At 36.1% G+C, this 25,213-nt stretch overlaps 2 protein-coding genes across 12 annotated transcripts in view; one reads left to right on the top strand and one right to left on the bottom strand.

The window, feature by feature from the left end:
- Positions 1 to 12,496, top strand: part of pappa2 (pappalysin 2) — a 131,430-nt gene extending 118,934 nt beyond the window's left edge. For all 8 annotated transcript variants that reach the window (XR_012392833.1, XR_012392831.1, XM_073927493.1 and 5 more), the window contains 2 exons: positions 7,111 to 7,209; positions 11,895 to 12,496. Coding sequence is in view for 6 of the 8 variants with exons in the window: in XM_073927493.1 (XP_073783594.1) it covers positions 7,111 to 7,209; positions 11,895 to 11,999 (204 nt within the window). In the remaining 2 variants the exon portion in view is untranslated. The remainder of the gene's footprint in view (positions 1 to 7,110; positions 7,210 to 11,894) is intronic.
- Positions 12,497 to 16,301: 3,805 nt separating this feature from the next.
- The window catches only part of astn1 (astrotactin 1), a 410,547-nt gene continuing 401,635 nt past the window's right edge, over positions 16,302 to 25,213 (bottom strand). For all 4 annotated transcript variants that reach the window (XM_003197882.7, XM_021467632.3, XM_017351897.4 and 1 more), the window contains one exon: positions 16,302 to 17,124. In XM_003197882.7, coding sequence (XP_003197930.4) covers positions 16,887 to 17,124 — 238 coding nt within the window. In that variant the 3' untranslated portion in view covers positions 16,302 to 16,886. The remainder of the gene's footprint in view (positions 17,125 to 25,213) is intronic.

Genomic DNA, 25,213 nt, shown 5'->3' with positions numbered 1-25,213 from the left:
CGATACTTCCGGGTTTCTTCCCACAGCAGCCTCGATTTCGCTTTTAAAAAGGCGGCCGCATGAAATCAGTCTATACTTTCAGGTTTCTTCTCACCACAGCCTCACTTTGTTTTTTTTTTAATGGCGGCCGCATGAAATCAGTCTATACTTCCAGGATTCTTCCCACCGCAGCCTCAATTTAGCTTTTAAAATGGCGGATGCATGAAATCAGTCTGTACTTCAAGGTTTTTTCTCACCGCAGCCTTGCTTTTGTTTTTTGAAATGGCGGCCTCATGAAATCAGTCTGTACTTCCAGGTTTTATCCCAGCGCTGCCTGGCTTTCGTTTTTTAAAATGGCGGCCGCATGAAATAAGCATATTAAATTCAAATGTTGAATGATGAATAATACATAATTTCTAAAAAGCATAAGGTGTTTATAAATTGTTCGCCAACGTTAACCTTTCTGTATTTGTTGAAACCCCTCAGTTTCATACTTATGATTTGACCCTTGCTGTAAATGGATGCTTTTCAGTATTGTTTATGCTCTTCTAAGCTGTTGGTTAAGTTTCATCTCTGCCACTATAAAGTAAAATTTATTTGACTGCTTCAAACCACCGTTTCCCTACTTTTGCGCCGATACATTTGAAAAAAAACATACATATGATGCCACAGGTTTCTAAACAAACCACTGTTCACATTCCTTGCTGCAAATATGGTTAGAAGAGTGGTCATCTGATTCCTCTCAGGGCATGCACTGCGTTTCTTCATCTTAATATTATGGGAAAAGTTGACAAGACGCACAAAAAACAAAAACAAAAAAACCCTGGAAATGCTTTACTCACCATTGAATTGTTGCGATGCGTTACCTAAAATTAGTTTTTCAGTATGTTCAGCCTGCATCTAAAGACAAAAAGGAAAAGTTTACATTAGGAATGAAATGGAGGGGAACATAATTAGTAATCTTTTGGGAAGTCTAGAGAGAGCCAATCAAGGGGCGCATTCTTCAGTCAAGTGAGATGCCAGCACTAACATGGGGCCTCAAAACATTGTTGTCCATGAAAACAAGTAGTTACCATGGAGGTTTTGTTTATTCTGACGTTCGCCTAGCATTAGATGTGGTCGGTGGAGTATGTCCTCCCTCGCTCCTCTGGGATGTTTAGGGATTTCGTTTCTCCCAGTGACACCTTGATTGTTTGCTTCAGATAAGAATTCCAGTTTGTTGTGCTCCGGTATCTCGTCCCAGAAACCGTTGCTAGGGGTTGATTGTGTTTTTTGAAAATACATCTTTTTAAAGTGACTCATAGAGGGCTTCATTTTCAATAAATTTATGTAATCTAAATCAAGCTTTGGACGGTGACCAATAGCGTAGCAGGGTTGCCTACTAAAACCCCTTTTTGAGAGGAGGCCAGGAAAATGAATTTCGGTGGACAGCTTGAACTGACACTGAGCAGTAGGTTATCAGAGGAGGTATATATTTATCATCAGATTACAGAAGGGTCATGGTTTCTTTCCTAGCCTAGAACAATTTATGTTGCTGAACTATTTTTTTTCTTGTCCTAAATGTTTAAATTTGAAAATATTAGATATATTTTTATTTAATATTACTGAATGGAGGAATTGGCAAACATTATCAGGTGCAGTAAGAGCAGTGCTAGTGAAAAAATAGAAAGAATTTGTCCATTGTTTTATACAAGCTGCTGTAATTAAAACTGCTTTACAGCGTTGAACATGAATAAACAGTGACAGTTTTGATTTCAGTTTTAATTACAACTTCAGCAATGTAATATACAGCAACTCTGCAGTATTTTTACTTGGACTTGTCTCACCCCATTGGACTGAATAGAGGTTTAAAGCTTTGAAGCCACACACCTATTACATAATCACCAAAGACCAATGGTAGTTCAAAGATGTTTACCAATCAAGACAAACTTTTCCAGCAAGTTCGTTTTAACAAACTCTTTGTTTTTGGCTGATTTTGTTCCATATTACATCACACCAGTTTGTTTTTGATTTTGCTGGATGTATATTGGTTCTTAACATTGAAAATTTACTATTTTGATTTAGAGTTCACTAAGGACGCGTGTTTGTGTTGAATAAAGATTCTTCAATTCAATTCCCCTTTATTTGTATAGCGCTTTTACAATGAAGATTTTGTCAAAGCAGCTTCACATAGAAGATTATAGTGAATTGAAACAGTGTCAGTCCAGTTTTCAGTGTTTAAGTTTAGTTCAGTTTAGCTTAGTTCAGTGTGGTTTAATAATCACTACTGAGAGTCCAAACACTGAAGAGCAAATGCATCGATGCGCAGCTTTTCAGGTCCCGAACCATGCAAGCCAGTGGCGAGGAAAAAAAAACTCCACCAGATTAGGAATGCAAAAAGGATACTTTCTTAATAAAAACAGTAATACTGTGAAATGTAATTAAATGTAATTTATTAGTGTGATTAATGGTAAATTCTTTAATTTTCAGTGTCACATGATCATTCAGAAATAGTAATATGTTGGTTTGGTGCTCAGTAATCATTTCTTTTTATTATCGACATTGAAAACAATAGTTGTGCTTCATATTTTTGCGAAAACTGTGAAATATTAACATTCAAAAGTACCTTCAAGGACACATTATTATGATTAGTGAGAGTATATTATGTATATAATACATTAAATATTATATACTAGGGATGCTCCGCTCAGGATTTTTGCAGCCGATACCTAGTATTAATTTCTTGTCATGGTGATTAGCCGATACTGAGTACTGATTCTGATGCTCCAAGCTTTAGAATGCATAAAGCACATTTTCCCTTTGAGTATGATACATGTCATGGCCAGAAGCAGCTTTACAAAAAATAGATAGCACAGATAAAAACAGTGCAAATTGTAAACTTTGCAAATGATGAAGAATTCAACATGTCTCAATCAAGAAAAAGTTTGGAGCGCATACTTGATGCATAAGAAGTTAAAATGCACACTCATAAATCCATTACTTCTATATTAAAAGAAAATAGGTCTATAGACTACTGTTTATCTCAGTAAATTACAAGAATATATTAATGTTAAAAATATCATTTTTTTAAAATTTATCTACTATCCAGTCAGATTTTAGTGAACTTGCAATGTTGTCAAAAACAAGCTTCCTGGAGAGGTCATATGCTTTGATGAGACAGATAGGAGCAATCTCTCTGCTTTTATCATAGCAGCTCAAAACACTGGATATATAATGGCTGCAAAAAAGACCATCACTCGCACGAGTCATGCCAATAAACTGTATAAACAGATGTCACATCGCATCTGCATGCATTTTAACTGCTGTAATGTGAGCGCAACAATTACTCAAGCCTCCACACGTCATTTCCCTTCTCCATGTTGTAGCTGCTTCATATATAACCAAAGAGCATAGAACCATCAAGACGCGACACTCTAGTGTGATTTGTGAAACAGCTAGTAGATGCTGCTAGTGTCATGCGGTGGCCATTTTGGAATGAAAACTTAAATAGAACAACAGCATATTTGAAGTCTGTAAAATAAACTATTAAAAGTGCTGATTAATGTGATAGTGTTGTATTGTCGTCTTTCAGGTTCTAACTCAGCTTTAATGCGTTTTTAAAATAAATAAATAAAAAACAAAGCAGCTGATTGCCATCACGACAGCCATAAGATGCAATGGACGGGCGATTGCTTTCACTCCAAAATGGCGGAATCGCAGGCTGTTGCTGGGCGCTGCTATTGCAATGGAACGTTCTATTGAGTGCCGCCTCCTGGCGATTCTAAGCTCTTTGATATAACCCAGGTGCGCACGTGCATCTTTCTCAGCTTATAAATTCAAACAAACACTTGGAATCAGTTCATGAGATCGGCTTGATCAGCGAGTACCGATCGAGTCATGAAATGGGATTATTGGCCAATAGTGATCTTCGGCCGAACTATCTGAGGTTCCCTATTATATAAAATATTTGCAATATTACAAAAACGTGTTTCATAATAAATGTTATTTTAAACTTTGTTCATTAAAGAATTTTGGAAAGTAAAATTATGCTGAAACTACAGCTTTAAATCATCACAGGATAAAGAAAAAATTTGTTTTGCATTAAATTCACATAGGAAAACATAATTTTATATATATATATATATATATATATATATATATATATATATATATATATATATATATATATATATATATATATTAATGTACCCCTTTCACAAGACTATGATTGATTGTTTCTTTTTAAATATGAACATTTATATGCGTTTATGAATGTATTTTATCATCTTTGCGTCAAATTACAAAAAAACAAATGACCGCTTATGTGAGGTGTTTCTAATGCAGCGTCTATGGGGCTGAGAGTAAATTTGACATGAGTTCTTCTGCTTGCCGTCATCATTAGTCTCACACAATTTTTTTCCTTTTTCTGAAAGTCTTGATCATTACTATCTTTACATTTTTCTATTATTATTTCAGCAAATAGGATAAAAAAAAAAAAAGATTGTTGTAATCCCTGATTCACTGAGCTCTAAGTTTACCCAAATATGACGCTTTCTGCTACTGACAAACCCGGAAATGTCAAAAGGGCCTATATATTTTTTTTATTGTATGTTTTTAATCAAATACATGGATCATTGGTAAGCTGAGGAGCCTTGTTTTACAACAGTTTTTGACACTAGTGTAGCACACTTAATAAAAAAAGAGACTCAAATGATTAGGCAGACGGGATTTCCATAAGATTGTCGTCTGTTATGTTCATCAGAATATATGTGGTGGTCGCTATATTGCCTTTTCCTGACTATTGTTTTGTCATGCGCCAAAAGTACATGAGGTCCGAGTCAGATGATTTTGCGTAGTGCTGCAGGATGCTTGACTTAGTGTTGTTTAAAATTCATTGGCAGTTTTTCCTCAGCTGGCAAGAGCTTCTGCATTCCACACATCCCTCTCATTTACTGTTAACACGACTCTTTAATTTAGCCATTAGGTCATTTCTCTTTTTCCAGCCCTTTCTAAAACAACATTAATAATGCACGTGTTTTAGATTTTGAATATATGTAGCATGTTCATTTAAGCATTAGATGCTGAGATTGGTTTAAAATTGTTATTGCCAATAAATGCACAACGCAATAAAATGGATGGAGAGCGAGTATAAAGAAACAAATGAAATATACACAAGCTTGAAACTGAAGAATGAAAAATGATATTGCTTATGACTTGGAGAATGAGAGCGCGGCAGGAAAAAAAAAAAAAAAACCTTTTGGATTGGGTGTAGGTTTAGCAGGGATAAATTCTAGCAAAATCTCCCAGCCAGCTGGTCTTGCGCAGGGAATCAGGTAGACTCTGGACTCTTTGAAAGGACTCCACATTCGCAACAGAGCCAAAATTATCTTTGGCAGAGCGCTCTTGTTTTCCTGTTACTGGCATTCGATCGTTTAGGTTAGCGAAATCCTTTAGGAAGGCATTATGACACATTTAAAGTGTTTATGCATGGTAAATTTGATAATTGTGGTCCGTAAGATGGTTGGACTTTATACACCTGGGCCTTGCAAAACGGGCAGCCATTCGCTCACACAGGTGAAGTAATGACGTTGAAGGAAGTCTGGAATAACAGATGTGGTTTCATTTTATATAAAAGGAGTAAATGAGAAATGCCACCTACCAAAAACGAGATCAGAAATCCCTTTGGCGGGATTTACACATTTCTTTCCTCTGACATTCAAGGAATTCGCAAGGCCTCCTGTTCAGAGAAAACTGTTAAGTGTGTATAGTAAAATGAAGTAACTCATGCATGAACCTTTAAAAGGCTTTAAGAGAACATTTACTAGTTCAGATTGGGATGTTTGCTGTATATGCTGTAAGTCTCATATAGTATACCATATATCCAATATATATATATATATATATATATATATATATATATATATATATATATATATATATATATATATATATATATATATATATATATATGAAAATGCAATTGCTCTATTACATAGCAATAATTGAAAAATAAAGAACATTTCACTGGTATGCTAATAGTGTTGTCTTCAATATATAATTTTTATTTTATGACAAAAAATGTATTTGGTTATATAAATTTATTTGAAATAAAAATATGCTTAGTAACAAAATAAAAAAAAAAAACTATTAAGCCATCAAAATAGTTTAACAGATACTCTAAACATTTACTTTCATATTAAGAAAAACAAATACTAGTCAGGCGACACAGTGGTGCAGTGGGTAGCACGTTCGCCTCACAGCAAGAAGGTCGCTGGTTCGAGCCTTGGCTGGGTCAGTTGGCATTTTCTGTGTGGAGTTTGCATGTTCTCCCCGTGTTCGCGTGGGTTTTCTTCGAGCGCTCCGGTTTGCCCCACAAGTCCAAAGACCTGCGGTACAGGTGAATTGGGTAGGCTAAATTGTCCGTTGTGTGTGTGTGTGTGTGTGTGAGAAAATGATTGTGTATGGATGTTTTCCAGTGATGGGTTGCTGCTGGAAGGGCATCTGCTGCATAAAACATATTCTGGATAAGTTGGCGGTTCATTCCACTGTGGTGACCACAGGTTAATAAAGGGATTTAGCTGAAAAGAAAATGAATGAATGAAATACTAGTCAATGGTTTTTTGAAATATCTTTCTTGTTCAACAGCAAAAAGACAAGAAGCGTGAGGAAATTTTGACAGTTTTTGGGTGAACCAGCCCTTTAACTAATATTAGAAATTAAACCTTTTTATTTATTTTTTTTGCAGTTTCACAGTTTACATCTTTGCATACAGTAAGTGCTGCAGATTAGTGTTAACAAAAATGTAAACAATATGAGAAATTTGTCATTCTTTAATACTCAACCAAACGTGTTTATGTGAAGTTTTCTAAATTCATTTTGAGCCCATTTCACCTTCCTTTCCTTATCTTCGTTTTTTAAAGAATTATCCAGTCCCCCTCATTTCTCCCTTTTCCTTATTTACCAGATGGAAGTTTACCTGATCTCAGACCCCCTGTGATGCTAAACGACCAGGAGGGAGCCCTGGGCTCAATTATCTCTGAGCTCAGGGTTCTCTCCGGGGACAGCATGCCAAACCTGCAATTAGTATCAAGCAATATCTAAGTGTGAGCGCTTGAAATAAGATTTAAATTAGTTTCACTTTTTTCCCTGCAGCCATTTGGTGGAGACGGTTGGTGTGACACCATTAACAACCGAGCGTATTGCCAATATGATGGAGGAGACTGCTGTCCATCTACCCTCTCATCTGGAAAGGTAACGCTGATCTGCAACACTATTCATCCCCTCTTCTGTATCTTCTCCGCTTCATCATTTTCCTGTTCCTCTCCCAAATCTGTCTCACATTGTCAAGCGTTTCCACGAGCGTCACCCACATCACTAGGCACTCAGGTGGCACGTTCTCCCATTTCTCATGTGGGAAGTGCCTGTCATAAATAAATGGCTGGATAGAGCGGCTTTTATTAGCAGAAGGCCAGCTGTCAGCGGTCACTGTAAAACAAGCAGGGTCTGAGAAAGTGAAATAAACCGTAAAGGAACAGCATCCTGCCACTGTAGCTCTGTGCTTCTGTTTACGCAGAGACTATGGAAAAGACCCAGGATGTTGGTGGGGCCAGAGAGAAAAGTTGGACAATGAAGAGCAAATTCCTCTCATCCCTCCTTCTGTGGCTTGTCTTCTAGCATCCAAATACCAGCTGCCTGCACACGAAACAAAATGATATGCACAGATACCGTCTGAAACTTCAAGATTTGAATATTTTTTTTAAAGCATTCGTCGTGATTAAACTTAAAGCAAGCAGTACTTCAGTTTTTATATGTAAAGTAATCACAAGATTTGTATTTATTATGTATTATATAAAGGGGCGGCGGGAAGCCTGGTGGCAGAGTGAGTAACACAATCGCCTCACTGCTAGAAGGTCGCTGCTTCGATCCTTGGCTGGGTCAGTTGGGGTTTCTTTGTGGAGTTTGCATTTTCTCCCTGTGTTCTTGTGGGTTTTCTCCGGGTGCTCTGATTTTTCCCACAGTCCAAAGCTAAATTGGCCATAGTGTATGTGTTTGAATGCAAGAGTGTATGAGTGTTTCCCTGTGCTGGGTTGCAGCTAGGAGGGCATCTGCTGCGTAGAACATATTCTGGATAAGTTGGCAGTTCATTCCGCTGTAACAACCTCTGAATAATAAAGGGACTTATTATATTATTAGGCTTCCTTCCTTCACAAGTTTTTTCTTTCAAAAAGGTGTTTGTTGTATTTGTGGACTTAGTAGTAGTAATAATAATAGTAGTAGTAGCAGTAATAAAAGTAGCAGCAGCCACCACCGATAACTTAGTAGTAGTTTGTCTTGGTGGAATAGACACCCTAGTGTATATTTTAAAACCATAATATACTTGGGAATTTGATTTGTGTCCACATAGTGTCAACACTAGCTAGTGTTGTTCACTTACAGTCCAAAAAAAAAAATAAATGGAAAGAAAAGTAACATCAAGATATAAAATACAACCCCATATCAGAAAAAGTGTGAACGCAAATAAAAAAAAAGTAATTTCTAAATATACCTTGACTTGTATTTCATTGCAGACAATACAATATCACATTATTTAATGTGTTCCTCATGATTTATTGTTATTATTAAAAAAAACAACATATTTTGGAGTTACTGGAATAGAAGGCATTGTATTGTGCTCCAAAATCTTTACGTACTTTTTAGCATTAATGGTGCCATGTTTGCAAGTTACCTTTGCAAAGGGCATTGGCACAACCCCATACCATGATAGACATTGGCTTTTGGACTTTGGTCCGGAGCACACAGCGTCCATTTGTTCCAAAAAAATGAAAAATAAAAAAAATACTGATTCATCAGACCACAGTGCACATTTGGACTGTATGATGGTCCATTCCAGATGTGTCAGAGCCAGAGAAGTCGACGGCACATCTGGACACTGTTAACATAGGGCTTCCTTTTGGCACAGGATAGTTTTCACTGACATTTGGGGATGTAACCAAGTATGATTGTATTTAATACGTAGTACTTGGTTTGCCGCAGTAGTCCTAAGCCCATGTGGTGATATCGCTGAATGACGATTCTTAATGCTGAGGGATCCTGAGGCATCTGAGATCACTGTTGTTTAGCTTAGACTTGTGCCCTTGTCCTTTACGCATTGAAGTTCCTCCAGATTTCTTGAACCTTTTAGTTATGTTATGCACTATTAAAGGTAAAATATCCCAATGTCTTCCTATTGTTTTTTTTTTTTTTGCGGCAAATTGTTTTAAAACTTTTCAATAATTTTCTCACGTATTTGTATCACGTATTTGGGCGAAAAGGGGTGATCCTAGGCCCATCTTTGCTCCTAAAAGACTGTAGCTGCTTCCCAAATCGCATACTTATGCACCATTCTACGCCATTTTGTAGTATAAATAGTGTAAGTAGTGCGTTCACACTGAAAACTCTAAAAATAATAAGTGCACTTTAATTACCCAGATGATGCACTCATTCAGCCGGTAAAATGAAGTGTGTAACGATGAACACTTCACGCACTCAACGACCGCAGGTTTGCTTACATAGCGGAAGGGGCAGAGCTATCGGACACACATGTTGAATAACTTTATATATTTTGGATGGTGAAAGTAAAATTCTTCTACGAGAGTGATTATAGCGCCTCCCGATGGTGATTGCGGCAACACTCACGGCAGGTATTATTTGATAATTCGGTCGTTTACTTCAATGATTTGGCAACTGTCAAACGTCATTAGGGAAACGGTTTGAATTTCAGCTTAGTAAAAAAAAAAACATTAGTGTGCCATTTGGGACAACATTACATACATATACTACCCTGTTGAGTGTGTAAGTGCATAAGTACATAGTGCATGAGTGTATAGTGTGCCATTTGGGACGCAGCTTAGACTTTTCTTGGATGCTGCTTTTGTACCAAACCATAATTACAGTCACCTGTTGACATCCCCTGTTTCAGATCACATCATTATTGAACAAATTTACCTGATTACTAGCCCTAAACTGCTCCTGTCCCAACTTTTTTTTGGAATGTGTTGCTGGTCTGAATGACAGGAAAGGATGTTTATTTACAAATGAAATGAAGTTGACCAGACAAACTGTGAAACATTTTGTGCATGTTATTTACAATGAAACACAAGTCAAAGTAAATTTGCAAATATCTTTTTTATATATTTTTTTGTTTGGTTTTTCATACTGTCACAACTTTTTCTGATTCAGGGTTGTAAATATAAATTAATAAATAAATGAATGAAAAAATAAATTAAATAAACCGATGCTCACATCAGTTCCCTGTTTTTTTTTATTCTTTGAAATAGCCTGATAAATAAATACTGAAAAAATAAATAACATGAGAATGGTGTTTGAGACTCACAGTATGACCATTTCCATGTACTGAACTCATAGTATTCTACCTTTCCTTGGTATCCAGATTTTCATTTTGTGGAACCTTTAAGTTTAGGCACGTTTTGCCTGCATAACGTTGTTATGCATTTACACAACAGCAGCTGTTTCGGGAGTTAAAAAAGAAACCGTCTATATTATCTATAGGTATCCATGTATATCTGACAACCAAAACGGTGGACTTTAGATCCCTATGTCCAGGCATATAGTTTTAGTAGCTTTTTTAAAATAATTTTTAGATTTATGTGAACAAGGAACAATTTGAATGATTGCTGGCAGCCAGCTCTCTGCCACTATCACATGGTCACCCACTGAAGCTAAGCAGGGATGTCCGTGGTCAGTACCTGTATAAGAGACCACATAGGAAATCTAGGTTGCTTCCAAAAGTGATGTTAGACGAGCAAGGAGCACTCAACCTGCCGTCTTTGTGGCTTCTAACGCCCCAGTATATTGATGGGTACTGCTCAGTGACTCTCTGTGGTCATTAAAAATCCCAGGATGTCTTTCGGAAGTAGGGGTTAACCCCAGCATCCTAGCCAAATTAGCCCACTGGCCTCCGTCCATCATGGCCTACTAACCATCCCCATATCATAACTCTGTCTCCTTTTCACTAATCAGCTGGTGTGCAATATGACTGCTGTTGCATCATCCAGGTCACACAATGGAGGTGGATGAAGAGATTCCCCCAAAAATGTGTAAAGCACTTTGAGTGTCCAGAAAAGAGTAATTTAAATTTAAGGAATTATTATTATTATGTTGCGTATACACAAAACTATTTCCCTTTTTAACACATTCTAATGTAATCATACTCTTATTCTACAAACTTCAGCTCTTAAAAAAACAGTCTAATACCAAGTTGTGAGTTGCAAGTAACATATTGTTTTTCAGCACCATCAAAATAAAGTGCTACCACTATTTTTTTCGAAAGGTTTCTGAAATACACCCACAATATCAAAGTAAAAATAGTTTCTCCACCAATTTCTTTCACTGCAGCTTGATGTTTACTTTTCCTGCAGTAGGCCGCTTAGCTGGGAATTTGGGTTTATTTTGCAACCTGTGGTGATGGCACGAATCCTGGACGCGAACCTCCTCCTGTTGATTCTTAACATGTGTTCACCTCCTTTACTCATCTGCTCACAGTCGGCCGTTTCTTTCTTTCCATCTCTCTCTCTTTCACCGAACGCGACCGTCCTGTCCTGATAGCAGTCCTTTTAGCATTAAACAAATCCTCCTTCCTGCCATGAAAATAAACACCCAAGCTAGCCTTTCCTCGCGAACATTTCGTCAACAGGCTAATATTTGATTGGTTATTGTGAGTAATTTGCTCAACGCTTGATATTGATCATACATCTGGAAACAGGTAATGCTCATTGTTTTGATCTACGGCGATGCCTCAAAGTGTTTTTTCAAGGCGACTACTTTGATCTCTCGTTCAAAGACTGTGTGTGTCCCGCATACCGGATCAGATGTTTGTGGCCCGATGTGTTTTGGACGGCGTTTGTAAATTAAAAAAAGTGTGTCCGATTGATTGACAGGTCATTCAGTTCGGGGTGGACTGCGATCAGGATGAATGCACCTGCCGTGACCCTGAGGCTGGCGAGAACAAGCCAAAGGAGAAGCAGCAGCCGGGAGCTCCGTGAGGCACAGAGAGAGAGAGAGCCAGGCTGATCAAAGGCCATCATTACAACCATTAAACTGCATCAATACAATCCTCTCCAACGCTAATCTATAAAGTAACACCTAATATATTTTTCAGAAGCTCTAACATAGATGTAGATGTAGTTTCGACCATATTTTAGCCCGTTTGCGTAGCTACACCATTGATTTTTTTTTTTATAACTATTTTATACAAATAGTTTTTGCTTGTTGTGAGGCACATTCTTCATATTGTATGTCGTTAATATAAACATGCTTATTTCAGACTGTCATTTCAAGCAGAATTCTGGATCTTTGTTTTATTTTATTCCCTCTGTATGTACATGCAAACCCTGTGAAACGCATGTGCGCTTTGGGAAATGACAGTTCCTTTATAGCAGTTGTAATGGAAATATATGACACTATTTTTGTATGCTGTTCTGTCTGTTCAATTGTAGTTTCACTGTCATATCAATAAAGTATAAGTACACGGTGGTAAAGACACAAGGCTGCAGGATTTTCTTTTTCCTCACACAAGTTTATATATTGTTCTAAATTGTGGTCAGTATGGGTGGGGGTTAGTGGTTAGCACTGTCGCCTAACAGCAAGAATGTCACTGGGTCGAGTCCAGGCTCGGTATTACTGTGTGGAGTTCATAAATGTCACACATCACATTTTTAACTGTAATATCATTGTCTAAACATAAAGCAGTCATGACAAACTGTATAACGTTTGAAAGCTTTTAAAGTCTTAATAATTGATCAGTGCTGGTTTTTGATTGATATTAATGAGGAACAGTATTTATGAAAATAATGAATAGAATACAATATGTTAGTTACCAAAATGCAAGTTCAGACTTTTAGTTTGCAGTTATAAAATGAAAACTTGGTAGAAATCAATTCATTCTCATGACAAGTTCAAAAGATAACATCTATTGTAGATTTTTTTAAAAATGACCATGTATTTTAAATATAAAGAAAAATCAACAGATTGTTAGTTTGTGATGCTGATCTCAACCAAAGAGCTTAGAATGACCAAGAGGCGACACTCAATAGAACGTTCCATTGCAACAGCCCCGGATTCCGCCATTTTGGAGTGAAAGTGATCGGCCGTCCATTGGATCTCATTACTGTCGCGATGGCAAGCAGCTGGTTTGTTTTTTATTTATTTATTTAAAAAGTGGATTAAAACGGAGATACAACCTGAAAGATGACAATACAAAACTTACTATCACAATCATCAGCACTTTTAATAGTTTACTTTAAAGACTTTTAATATGCTGTTGTTCTATTGGAGATTTCATTCCAAAATGGCCGCCGCGTCCTCTAGTGGCTGTTTCCCAAATTACACTAGAGTGCTGCCTCTTGGTCATTCTAAGCTCTCTCAACAGAGGACTTTTGAGTTTATCAGAGGGTGAATTTGTCATACACTTGTAAATATTTTTGATTCATAAATACAGTGAAAAGTTTAGTGATAAATATGTTCATTTTGGTCACAGTGACCTCATTTGGTGGTAAAATTTAGATAACTTGGAACTTTTGGCTTTGATTATATTATTTGTTAAGACTTTTAGCAATTTACAGTGAAACTTTAAAGTTTTTGTAACATTAGTTTTGTAAAAAAAACCATAATAATAAAATGTTTATATTTTTATATAATTTCTCTCTAAATAATATTAAAAATTACGATTGTAATTATTCTTTGATTATACAATTATTGTTAATATTATTTCTAATCTAACCTTTTTGACCCCCCCCCCCCCCCCCCCCCCCCCCCCCACACACACACACACTTTCCCAATCTGACAAGTGTCTTTCAAATGGACAAAGCTTCAATCTGTGTGGAAAGCGTATTTTCAAATACTTGACAAATAATAGTGAATGATGTTAGAGTACACATTTCTCTTTTCCAACAAACAAATGAATCTCTTACGTTTTCCTTGCTTGTTAAATCTTAGAAACAGCATTTTTATTATCTTTTATTTTTTATCATGATGCATTTACCCAATTATGATGACTTCTGCTTATAAATATTAATATCAAAAAATAATCTCATAAATTAAGTGGCAACAATATAAAGAAACAGAAATAATATAAAAAATAATTAAATATGTGTATATTATGCTTCAGATGTGTTTTATTTTCTATAGATGTTTGTAGAAAAAGCTGCTATTCTATTGCTATCTATTGTTAAATTGTCTCTCTCAAAAAGAAAATCAGTTTTAGCTTGTATATTTTTGTCATGTATACATACCTGCAATCTTTTGAGGAAATTCGAGACTTCTCTTGGCAGCTTAAGCCCAAAGTCTCTTTTGTGCAAGTCATTTCATTAGGCGGCCATTTTTAAAATGCCTCTCGGGCAGTGTGCTCAGGCATTCTGTCTGAAAGGGGAAACAATAAATTCTCCAAACTTATTTGCCAAAATACTATTACATTACATATTTGGAATCAACTGTCTTACAAGTTTTTATTTGTAAATATCCAAATCGAATAAAATCAGGATATTTTCAGGTTGCCCGAGCTTAATGTGCACTCAAAAGGAACAAAATCCCGACACCAACCTCATTTATTGTCGTTTTACACATTATCATCCTCTGGACAATGCTTCGCCTGATTGTGCTGGTCTTCTGAAGTAATCCACAACTTGGTCTTAATGGCGAATCTCCTCCAGAAATGACAGTGACTCTTAGTTTACAAGTTTGTGGGTGTTTGAGTAGTGGCTTCCAAATAAGTTTTATCTGGATATATTTCTTATGTCTGCGAAGCAAGTATTCACTGAGATTCCAGTGTGTTTTTTGACTAAAAAAACTGTTGTAAAAGCACACACCAGGGGCCTCATGTACTAAGACTTGCGTGGAAATCATACTAAAACATTGCGTACGCACAAAGCTGTAAATGCCGAATCTCACGTATATTCTTTTGTACATCCGAATGAACGTGAAACTGAACACAACATGCACGAGCACAAAACCCCTCCCTGCCTCCTCCCCCGTATGAATATGCAAATGACTCTACTTTGGCAAAACCCAATGAAAAAGCAAAGGCAAAAGCAAGCAAAAAGAGAAACTTTGAACAGAATGTGAATTGGAAGTGCTGCTTTCGGAGGTAGACCGGAGAAAAGCGGTGTTATTTGCAAATTTGTCCAAATTAACAACAAAAGAATTAACAACAAAAGAAAAAAATAGAGTGTTGAGTTTAGCTGATGTGGTTAACACAGTTGGGTCTGAACATCGCACTGAGTGAATTATAAAGAAATAGTGTGATTTATAGGTGTAACATTTTGTGGTACCCTTAACAGTCTCAGTGGCGCAGCTCGAAAAACGCATGTCAACATGTTTTGACACGTTCGAGCATGAACTCGGTTCGAATCCAGCGTCTGTGAAGTCATTCTTTTTTTCCCCGCTACATATCAGATTTTGTCAACTATTTATCACGAGAAAGACAAGTTGGAATCATTAATAAGTCATCATATTTTGATGTGTATCATATTTTATTTGCACATTTATTGAATGGAAATGTTTCTGATTCACGCATGCAAATTCATCTTCAGATAGTGTCTTTATAGCAATGTGCGTGCGGTAGATCGCTCAGATTACATTGGGAAAACAGGTGACCGCTGCAAATTGCGCTTTAATGTTTGGCTAGTCAACAGTATGGTATGGAAACCTTATATACCTGCTAGATGAACCTGTCTCATACAGCTGCCATTGCAAGGCTCACTTGTAGAGAGCAATTTAACACAACTGCCTCTAGAAGTCGCCAATGGAAATAAAACAGACACGCACAAAAAATGTGCGTACGCCAGCCAAGAAGCTGGCGTGGAGCTGCGCATATTCCCACGTTCAGTTCATTGTTAGTAAATCCAAACATGAGCGATTCTGAGCGTGAAACCTGGCGTACGCAAAGTTTTTGTGCGTACGCAGCGTTGATACATGAGGCCCCTGGTCTGAGCTTCTCCCCTGGAGAAACGTCAGTCTATAGCGATCAATGATTGGCTCCTCTACTAGTAGGCGGGGCTTTATTTGCCATATTGATCATTACACTTTTCCCCATTCAAAACTGTACAAGTGCCGTGTCTTGTGTATTCTAGAGTCTTTGATAACCCACACCCCTTTCTTGCAAATGACTGCAAGCTCACATTCAGATCTGCCTTCCGCAATCCAATCAACAATTGATCAATCCTCAAGCTCCACCCCACTCATTTTCAAAAAGTAATATAAAATAACTTATTAAAAATACTGCAATTGAGAAGATCCGCATCCCATTCATTGTTGAAACTTGATCTAAATAACTCTAAGTAACCATTGCTTTCTTTTGGGCAATTTTATTTGGAATAGGAAATAAACCATAAACAAGACATCATGTTATTGTACAACTTTAAAATGCTTATTTTCATAATACTGCTTATACTTTAAAAAACCTCATGTACAGTTTCCTCCACCTCTTATACCTTAGTTACTACATTCAGCACATCAGTAATGTATTTAATAATGAATTCACATTTACATTTGCTATAGCTCTTTCCATATCTATATGCACTACAGAGACAGACGTTTTTTTTTTCAGCACATTAAGAAGATACACTTTTAGTTCTTGTGAAAAAAGTTCTACCTATACAAGCTGGTGTATGCACCGTTTGACAAAATACACCACTAGTTCTAAATGACACTTTAAATGTAACTTCCTTTTGACTGTACACTGTACATATTTTGAATACGCAGGCCTGAAGTCGTATCTCTTGAACGCTTCTTAAAATCAGAACGAACTGTATCACGTTCTGACTAAATATTTCCCTCTTCCTCGATAAACGACCAATTAATGTTAAAAGCGATGGAGCAGAGAAGTCATATTTACAGTTGGACCCCTGACTAGTCCTCTGGTTGTCCAAGTCCTTTAAAGTTCCTTGGGTTCTCCATAATCGTTGTACATCACGGACAGCATCTGCTCCTCGCAGGCCTTACGCAAGTCTTGGCCGAGGTTCACCCAGCTGAGCCCGAACGCTTTGGTATCTGTGTATCGACAAGACAGATACTTGAGGGATGCTCTGCGCAGGCCAATCTTTGGTTCCTGGAGGAGCCCCCGACACCAACCGCTGAGCTCATCCAGCTGAGACAGGATCAGTCCTGCCTTCCTGCAGGAGCAAACACACACAAAAAGAGAGCGAACACATCAGCGCACCTTAATGTGTGTTTACAGATATTAAGTGTTAAATGCGCTTGGAAGACATTGCAAGCAACTATTTAGTAATATTAATCAGTGTTGGGGTGATGCACTACAAGTTACACGTAATATTATTTTTCTAAGTAACAAGTAATGCAATACTTCTTAAAATCAAGTAATAATATCGGAGTTACTTTTAAAAAATGTAATAGGGGATACTTTTTAGTTTAGTTAATTCAGTTTTGAAAAGAAATTGCTAAATTAAAATGATCATAGTCACGCTGAATTCCGCACGCAATGAGAGAATGCATGAACAGACAGAAAGGAAGATGGCAGAGCCTTACATTTCTGCAATGGAAATATTTTCCTTAACCTAAACACATGGAAGAAAAGGAACAGAGGATTATCTGAATGGACAGTGGTTAATTAAACAAAATTAACAAAATTAGCAAAATTAAAAAATTTTAAAATTTTAAAATTTTAAAATTAGCAAACGCATTGCTTTAAACTTTCATTAATCTGTAGGTATGTAAAGCTCTGGGGTCAGGAATTTCTTCCAAAGATGACATTGCCCAACATACATTTTTGAATGCGTTTTTTTAAGGTGAATTAAGGTTATAGATTGTTTTGTAAATTGCAGATCTCCTCTATATAGAAAAGAAGAAAAAAAAAAAGACCCTGCAAGTTCTGAAAGCGATCAAGCTTTAGCCACACTCAAAAAATGGATTTTGGCTTTAGTTGGTCCAAAGAATGTCACAATGTTTAAATTAAACAATTCACTTATGTCTGTTTTTAAAACCACAAGAGTTGTGTTGGAAAAAAAATATAAAAAGTAAGTTTTCAAATTTAAACAGCTGGTTAAATTAAAATGAATGAAAAGGAGTTGTGTTGCTTCTGCAGTACCACAGTGATCAATAGGTGGAGTACTCTCTCCATGTGCAGTTTCAAAACAACTCGAGAAGGAAGCTTCAAACCACAACAATCACTCTCATTATATGGGAATCAAACGATGAAGATTACAGCACAAATTGAGTAGGTGCACAGAAAGTTTCCCCAATGTAGACTCAGAGGTGAGATTTTTCACTATTTATGCATTTATATTGAGGTTGTGACAACATTTGATTCATTAATGTAACGTACAGTACTCCCTTACCATATTGTGTATAACGTTAGCGTTATAGTATTGTTATGAAATTGCTATGTTACCTTATTCTTTTTTTAAGGTAACTTAACTCAGTTATGTGGATCCTGTTGACATAAAAATGTTATTAAAGCCAACACATAATTTTTTAGAGTGCAGGTCAGAAAAAAGTAACACAAAAGTAATGTAACACATTACTTAACATAAAAAGTAACTAACGCAACTAGTTACTTTTTTGGGGAGTAATTACTTTCTAAAGTAACACTTATCATCATCATCATCATCATCATCATCATCATCATAATAAAAATAAAATAAATACTTATTATAATACTTATAAAAATATTTTCAAATCATGCATCAAACTGTTAAAAAAATAATACTAATACTTAGAAATTAAATAAGTGTTCTTTATGAGGTTTATATTAATCAAAATATCTTTAAAAAAAAATAGAAAACTATACACAATATAGGTCAGCCAATGTATCAGTTTTGCAAATTCATCGCCAAATCTCAAAACTGTCCCATGAAGTGACTTTCTTAAACATGAATACAACTCTTGTTAATTTAAAAAGAAGAATTGTAAAATCATGAATAAATACCTAAAGAAATATAAATGACACATTTTTTTATCCATATATTTCTACACAGGAAGCACCTGTGGACTTGATACATTTGGTCTCTGAAATCATGTCCTCTGATGTGACACTATAAGCTCATATTAAATTGGGCATTTCCACTGAAAACTTTAATTAGTTAAAGGACCCTTTTCAATATCTTGTAATTGAAGCCCCCTGTGAAGCGCACCATGTGCACCTGTAAATTCTTTGTCTAGGAATTTTTCACATTTAGCTTTTTTGAAACTACTATAAAAATGGTGTAAAATTTTTTTTATATAAAATAAATAACACTAATGTATATAAATAAGTGTCCAACAATGAAGATCAAAACACTCCTTTTTATATTATTAAAAGTATTTTTTCTTCAAGTTTTGCAGTCACATTATAGGACATATTTAAGGTGCAGTTCAATAAAAATGTAAATGCCATTAAAAGAACATATAGACTTTTCTATAAAAATCAATGATCTTCACTGCCTTATTTATATATAACATATAAATGGGGTCTCAGACCGGACAAATGGCACTAAATTAACTTCCATGCAATGACTTTAAAATGTGCACATTTATTTTGCCCCAGTATTTTCAAATGGAGTTCCAGCGTTTGCCTGCTGCTCCTGATGGAGCTTGCATTTAAACAGCCGGTCAACTTATTTTACACTTGAACAACTAAATAAATGCTTATGTCTATTTAACTGATTTTAAATCAATTGCCCTATACATTCTGTAAAAGAGCTGACATGGTGGCTAAGTGGTTAGCACTGTCGCCTCACACCGAGAAGGTCACTGGTTCAAGGTCTGGCTGGGTCAGTTGGCATTTCTATGTGGAGTTTGCATGTTCTCCCCAAGTTCGGTTGGGTTTCCTTCAAGTGCTCCGGTTTCCCTCACAGTCCAAAGACACGCGCTATAGGCCCACACAGAATCTGCACACTGCAGATTTTCTTGTGTAAATGTGTGTAAATTTATATTTATTCAGTTTTTAAATTAATTTCATTAATATTGTTGTGATATATTGTTAATAAAATTTGAATGTTCATATGATTAATTTATAATACAGTTTGTAAAGTAATATGTTATCTTTTAGTAGACAGTACATGAGAGACTTGCTTTGTTTACCAAATAAGTGGATCTAATTAGATTTGCATTGTAAAAATTACATAAAAGTTAAAAATGTATTTTATTTCATAGAGTTTAAGTCAGAATTAATAGCGCCCCTGTTTATTTTGTCCCCAATTTCTGTTGAACAAAGATAAGAGTTTTTTCAACATATTTTTAATAATATTTTATTTCATAATAGTTTAAGTCATCTCTAATAACTGATTTATTTTATCTTTGCCATGATGACAGTACATAATATTTTACTAGATATTTTTCAAGACACTTCTATACAGCTTAAAGTGACATTTAAAGACTTAACTAGGTTAATTAGGTTAACTAGGCAGGTTATGGTAATTAGGCAAGTTATTGCATAACGATAGTTTGTTCTGTAGACAGTCAAAAAAAAAAAAAAAAAAAACTATTGGCTAAAAGGGGCTAATATTTTGTCCTTAAAATGGTTTAAAAAAATTTTAAAATTTATTTTATTCTTGCTAAAATAAAACAAATAAGATTTTCTACAGAAGAAAAAAATATGTTCAGACATGCAGTGAAAATTCCCTTGCTCTAATAATTCTGACTTCCACTGTATATTCACTCTCGCCAATTGGTGAAGTTTTTTTCCGCTGTCGCCACTAGCTTGCATGCTTTGGGATCGGTAGAGCTACACATCTATGGATTAGCTGTTCAGTGTTTAGGACCTCAATAGTGATTAATAAACCACACAACTGAGCTGAACTGAACTTCAACACTAAATACTGAACTACACTGTTTTAATTTACTATGATCTTTTATGTGAAGCTGCTTTGACACAATCTACATTGTAAAAGCGCTATACAAATAAAGGTGAATTGAATTGAAAATTAAGTTTTTAGTTATGATACTTCTAAAATCATTCTGCATAAATCTGCAGATTTTATACCAAATTCTCAGCAGAAAGAGCAAAAAATGTTCTAAAAACCCTTGCTGTGGCTAAAGCCCATTGATGAAGTTAGTGCCCCTGTATATTTTCTCAAACACCAGACTTTAAACTACAAAAAAAAAAAAAAATGTACTGCCTATTTTTTTTTTATATATTTCTCAAATGATGCTTAACAGAGAAAGAACATTTTCACAGTATGTCTGATAACCTTTTTTTCTTCTAGAAAAAAGTATTTTTTTTATTATTTGTTTTATTTTGGCTAGAATAAAAGCAGTTAATTTTTTTTAAAGCCATTTTAAGGTAAAAATTATTGACCCCTTTAAGCAATATTTTATTTTCAAGAACAAACAACTGTTATACAATAACTTTAACTTGTCTAAATTACTCTAACTTATATAGTTAACCTAATTAACCTAGTTAAGCATTTAAATGTCACTGTAAGCTGTATAGAAGTTTCTTGAAAAATATCTAGTCAAATATTATTTACTGTCATCATGGCAAAGATAAAATAAACCAGAGATTAGAAATGAGCTATTAAAACTATTTAGAATATTTATACTGTTTAGAAATGTAAGAAAATTTCTCTCCATTAAACAGAAATTGGTGAAAACAGGTGGGGGTGCTAATAATTCTGACTTCAACTGTACAGTAATACATTTAAAGTGGATCAACACTTTATCAAAGTTGTCCTAAAACTATTGAACGACTACTGTATATATTATCATTTTAACCAAATCTTGAATTCAGTTACACTTCTCGGGTGGAATTTGATCCCATTTCTTTGCAGTACTGTAAAATCACAACAAGGTTCCTGTTCGAATGCTTACACATTTATAACCGACATGCAAATAAGCATTTTATGATATTCATACCACACAACTTGTATTATAACGCTACTGTTATGCAATGCTCTTGACACTGCCTAAAATGTTTGGTCCTCCAGTGGTTTTAAACACTGAGCTTTCCATCCCATTCCCCCATTCTGTGAATCCTACCTCACAAGAGCAGGAAACTGAAAGATTAATGAGAGCCTCCAATATAATAAATATAATCTGCAGGCGATGGCCATATTCAGCTCAAACACAGGGCTTCTGTCTGCACCCCTTAAACGATGCTCTTCAAAACCTGGACCGAGGAGATCCACCATAAATCATGCCTGTGGTGTTTTTATATTAAATTGTAATGGTGCAGCCCAAAACTAAAAAAGAAAAAAAATCCTGTCAAGAAGCTTCTGAAGTAACACAGAAGCGATTGGGTGAACGGCATCTAAGGCTAAATACCTGCGATTTCTATTAGCACTGGTGATTCGAGAGGGCATTTATTGAGTATGTGTGAATGCAATGAAGCGCCAACAGCCTTCGCAAAAGACAAGTTGAAACGCGATCCCAAAAGTACGGAAAGAGCGCTTCATTCCTAAGCCATAGCTTCTCCTCAAAGTCCTGCCAAACCAGAAGCTCAAAATCCCACCGCATAAATACCCCAAACCAAATCTGTGTGGAGCAACCAGGTTATAGAGCAGCTCAGCGCTTTTAGAGTGTTTACAATCAAAGATTTGGCTGTTAAAATAAAATAGCAGCTTTCGAGATTCATTTTACATGACAAATGTCAAATATAAATTCATTATTTACTTTAGAATTCATAATTCATGACGCATAAGGCATTTTAATGATGACAGAAATCACTAGAGTTTGTCTCATTGAAATCATTCTTTTAAACGCGTTCACGTTTGTAATATCTTGCCACATTTCAGCGGTTATGCGAATGTTGGATGTTTATTTGCTTCAAACACAACCCCTGTGGTTTGTTATCCTTTATTTTTTTCAAAAAGTCAGTTTTGGTCTGCAAATAGCAACGGTTGTCACCATAAATCCCTGCATGTATGGAAGTGGAAAATGGCCTCTTACTTCCAAGGTAGGTTTTCACATTTTTTTTCCAAGTGTTTGCCAGTGCTCCGCTTTCTGAAATCTGGGAGGAAACAATCAGCCGCATTCCTCAGACACCCACAGAAACACACAACCCACCTCACTACCAGCTTCCACAACATCCAAAGTAACTGCACAGCATCAATTTCCAACCAAAACAACGCAAGCACTTTGACCGATTGCTGAATTCCAGCAATTAAAACGTGAGTCAGTCCAGTCCAATTAAGAGTGAGTCACAAAACGTTCTATGTTGATATCTCAGAAAGAAAGAAAACAGGAAATATTGTTATTCAAATTTTCCAAGCCAACATTGGGTTGTATGCTGAGTGGGGTCGGTGTGGTTGATAATTATATTGTATTATGATTAGTTGGTGAAAAATTGCATTTAAATGATGTTGATAAGAAAACCCCAGTGAACTCTCTGACCTTTGTGCTAAAGACAAATTCTCATTGTTTACATTTCCATGCATAAAAATTAGAACGCTTTCATGGAAGTAGTGAGATTGATGACGCATACAAGGAGGATAATCGTCAATCTTTCCAGACCTCCACTGAAGCAGCTTATCTAAAGTTGATACACTTGTGCAATATTTAACAAAAACAAGCTCCCTTCGTAGTGTAAATGTCTTGACGAATTAAAGCATGATTAAATGCTGTTTTTGAATTGCAATGCATTCACCCTTAGAGTCTTCTTTCAGGTAAATTAGGTTAGTATTAACACTAATTGACCCATTTAGTAAACTTGTGCTTCTCAAATTTAAATAATGACGTAGAAAGCAAAATGTTTGGTAACACTTTATTTTTATAGTGCACTTTAGAGAAGTAACTTTGCTACTGCAGGTCAATTTGCAGTTTAAGAGTATTAGTAGACCGCCTGCTTAATAACGTTTAGCTATAAACAACTACATACCAGCTTTTTTCTACAGAAACTAAGGAGCTGTTTACACAGGGTCTCCTCATGCATTCTTTTTTTCTGATCAGATATCTGACTGTGAAAATAGCAGGTGAAAATACCTCCTGACCACTTCATGAGGTGGTCTGACTCCTGATAAAGCTGGACAGGTTTAATGCAAGTTGTTAAAACCACATTTGTGATTTTTATTTCCTTCCAAAATCCCCAAAAAACAAATAAAGGTGAGACATAGTCAGATATACACTCAAAAATACTGTTTTCTATCCGTTCATTCTAATTATTTCAAATGAGCTGAAGCAACACAATTCATAGCAGCAGCTTTGACAACAGATAGGCCTATGGATCACAGATGCTGCCTACACTAAAAAAAGCATCATTGAATAAAAAATTAACGACTTCAACTGCTTACACCTAAAATAATAAAGTTTTTCCAGCTTAACTATTAATGAAAACAGTAGCATATTAATTGTGAACTAATGAACTTTATGTAGTTGTAACAAGCTGAAGTTACTAGTTTCAGTTATCACTTTTTACAGTGTATGTTAATTAAGATGAAAAATAATAGAATATTTGTATTTATTAATTCAGTTCTGTAGTTTCATAGTTTGCTATATGATGTGCAAAAAATGAAAGCCTCCAATTCAATATTCCGTTTCAGTTAGAAGTAATTTAATGTGTATTTATATAGCGCATCTACTGTATATGGCCATACACCCAAATCACTTCACAATCATCATCCACTTGGATGATGTGACGGCAGCCACAGGACAACGGCACCAGTGCACTCACCACACCCTAGCTATTAGTGGAGTCGAGAGACAGTGAGAGCCAATTCGGTGGATGGGGATGATTTGGAGGCAATGATCGATAAGGTCCAATGGAGGGAATTTAGCCAGAACACCGGGGGTTACACCCCTACCCTTTACGAGAAGTGCCATGGGACTTTTTATGACCACAAAGTCAGGACCTCGGTTTAAGATCTCATCCAAAAGATGGCGTTCACTGACAGTATAGTGTCCCCTTCACTTTACTGGGGCATTAGGACACACCGCAGGATGAGTGCCCCATGCTGGCCTCATTAACACCACCACCAGTGTGCAGCATCTACTTGGATGATGCAGCGGCAGCCACAGGACAATGGCGCCAGTGTGCTCACTACATACCAGCTATTGGTGGAGTGGAGAGACAGTGATAGAGTGGATGGGGATGATTGGGAGGCAACATATTGGTAAGAGCCAATAAAGAGAATTTAGCCAGGACAGGATGGCAATCACTGACAGTATTGTGACCCCTTTACTGGGGCATTAGAACCACAGACCGCAAGTTGAGCACCCCCTGCTGGCCTCACTAACACCACTTCCAATAGTAACCAAGATTTCCCATGTGGTCTCCCATCCAAGTACTGACCAGGCTCAGCCCTGCTTAGCTTCAGTGAGTAAGCGGTCTTG

Source organism: Danio rerio, chromosome 2 (assembly GCF_049306965.1).
Source record: "Danio rerio strain Tuebingen ecotype United States chromosome 2, GRCz12tu, whole genome shotgun sequence".
Lineage (NCBI taxonomy): Eukaryota > Metazoa > Chordata > Actinopteri > Cypriniformes > Danionidae > Danio > Danio rerio.
The sequence above is the reverse complement of the archived record's forward strand: the minus strand, read 5'-3'. Positions and strand labels throughout refer to the sequence as shown.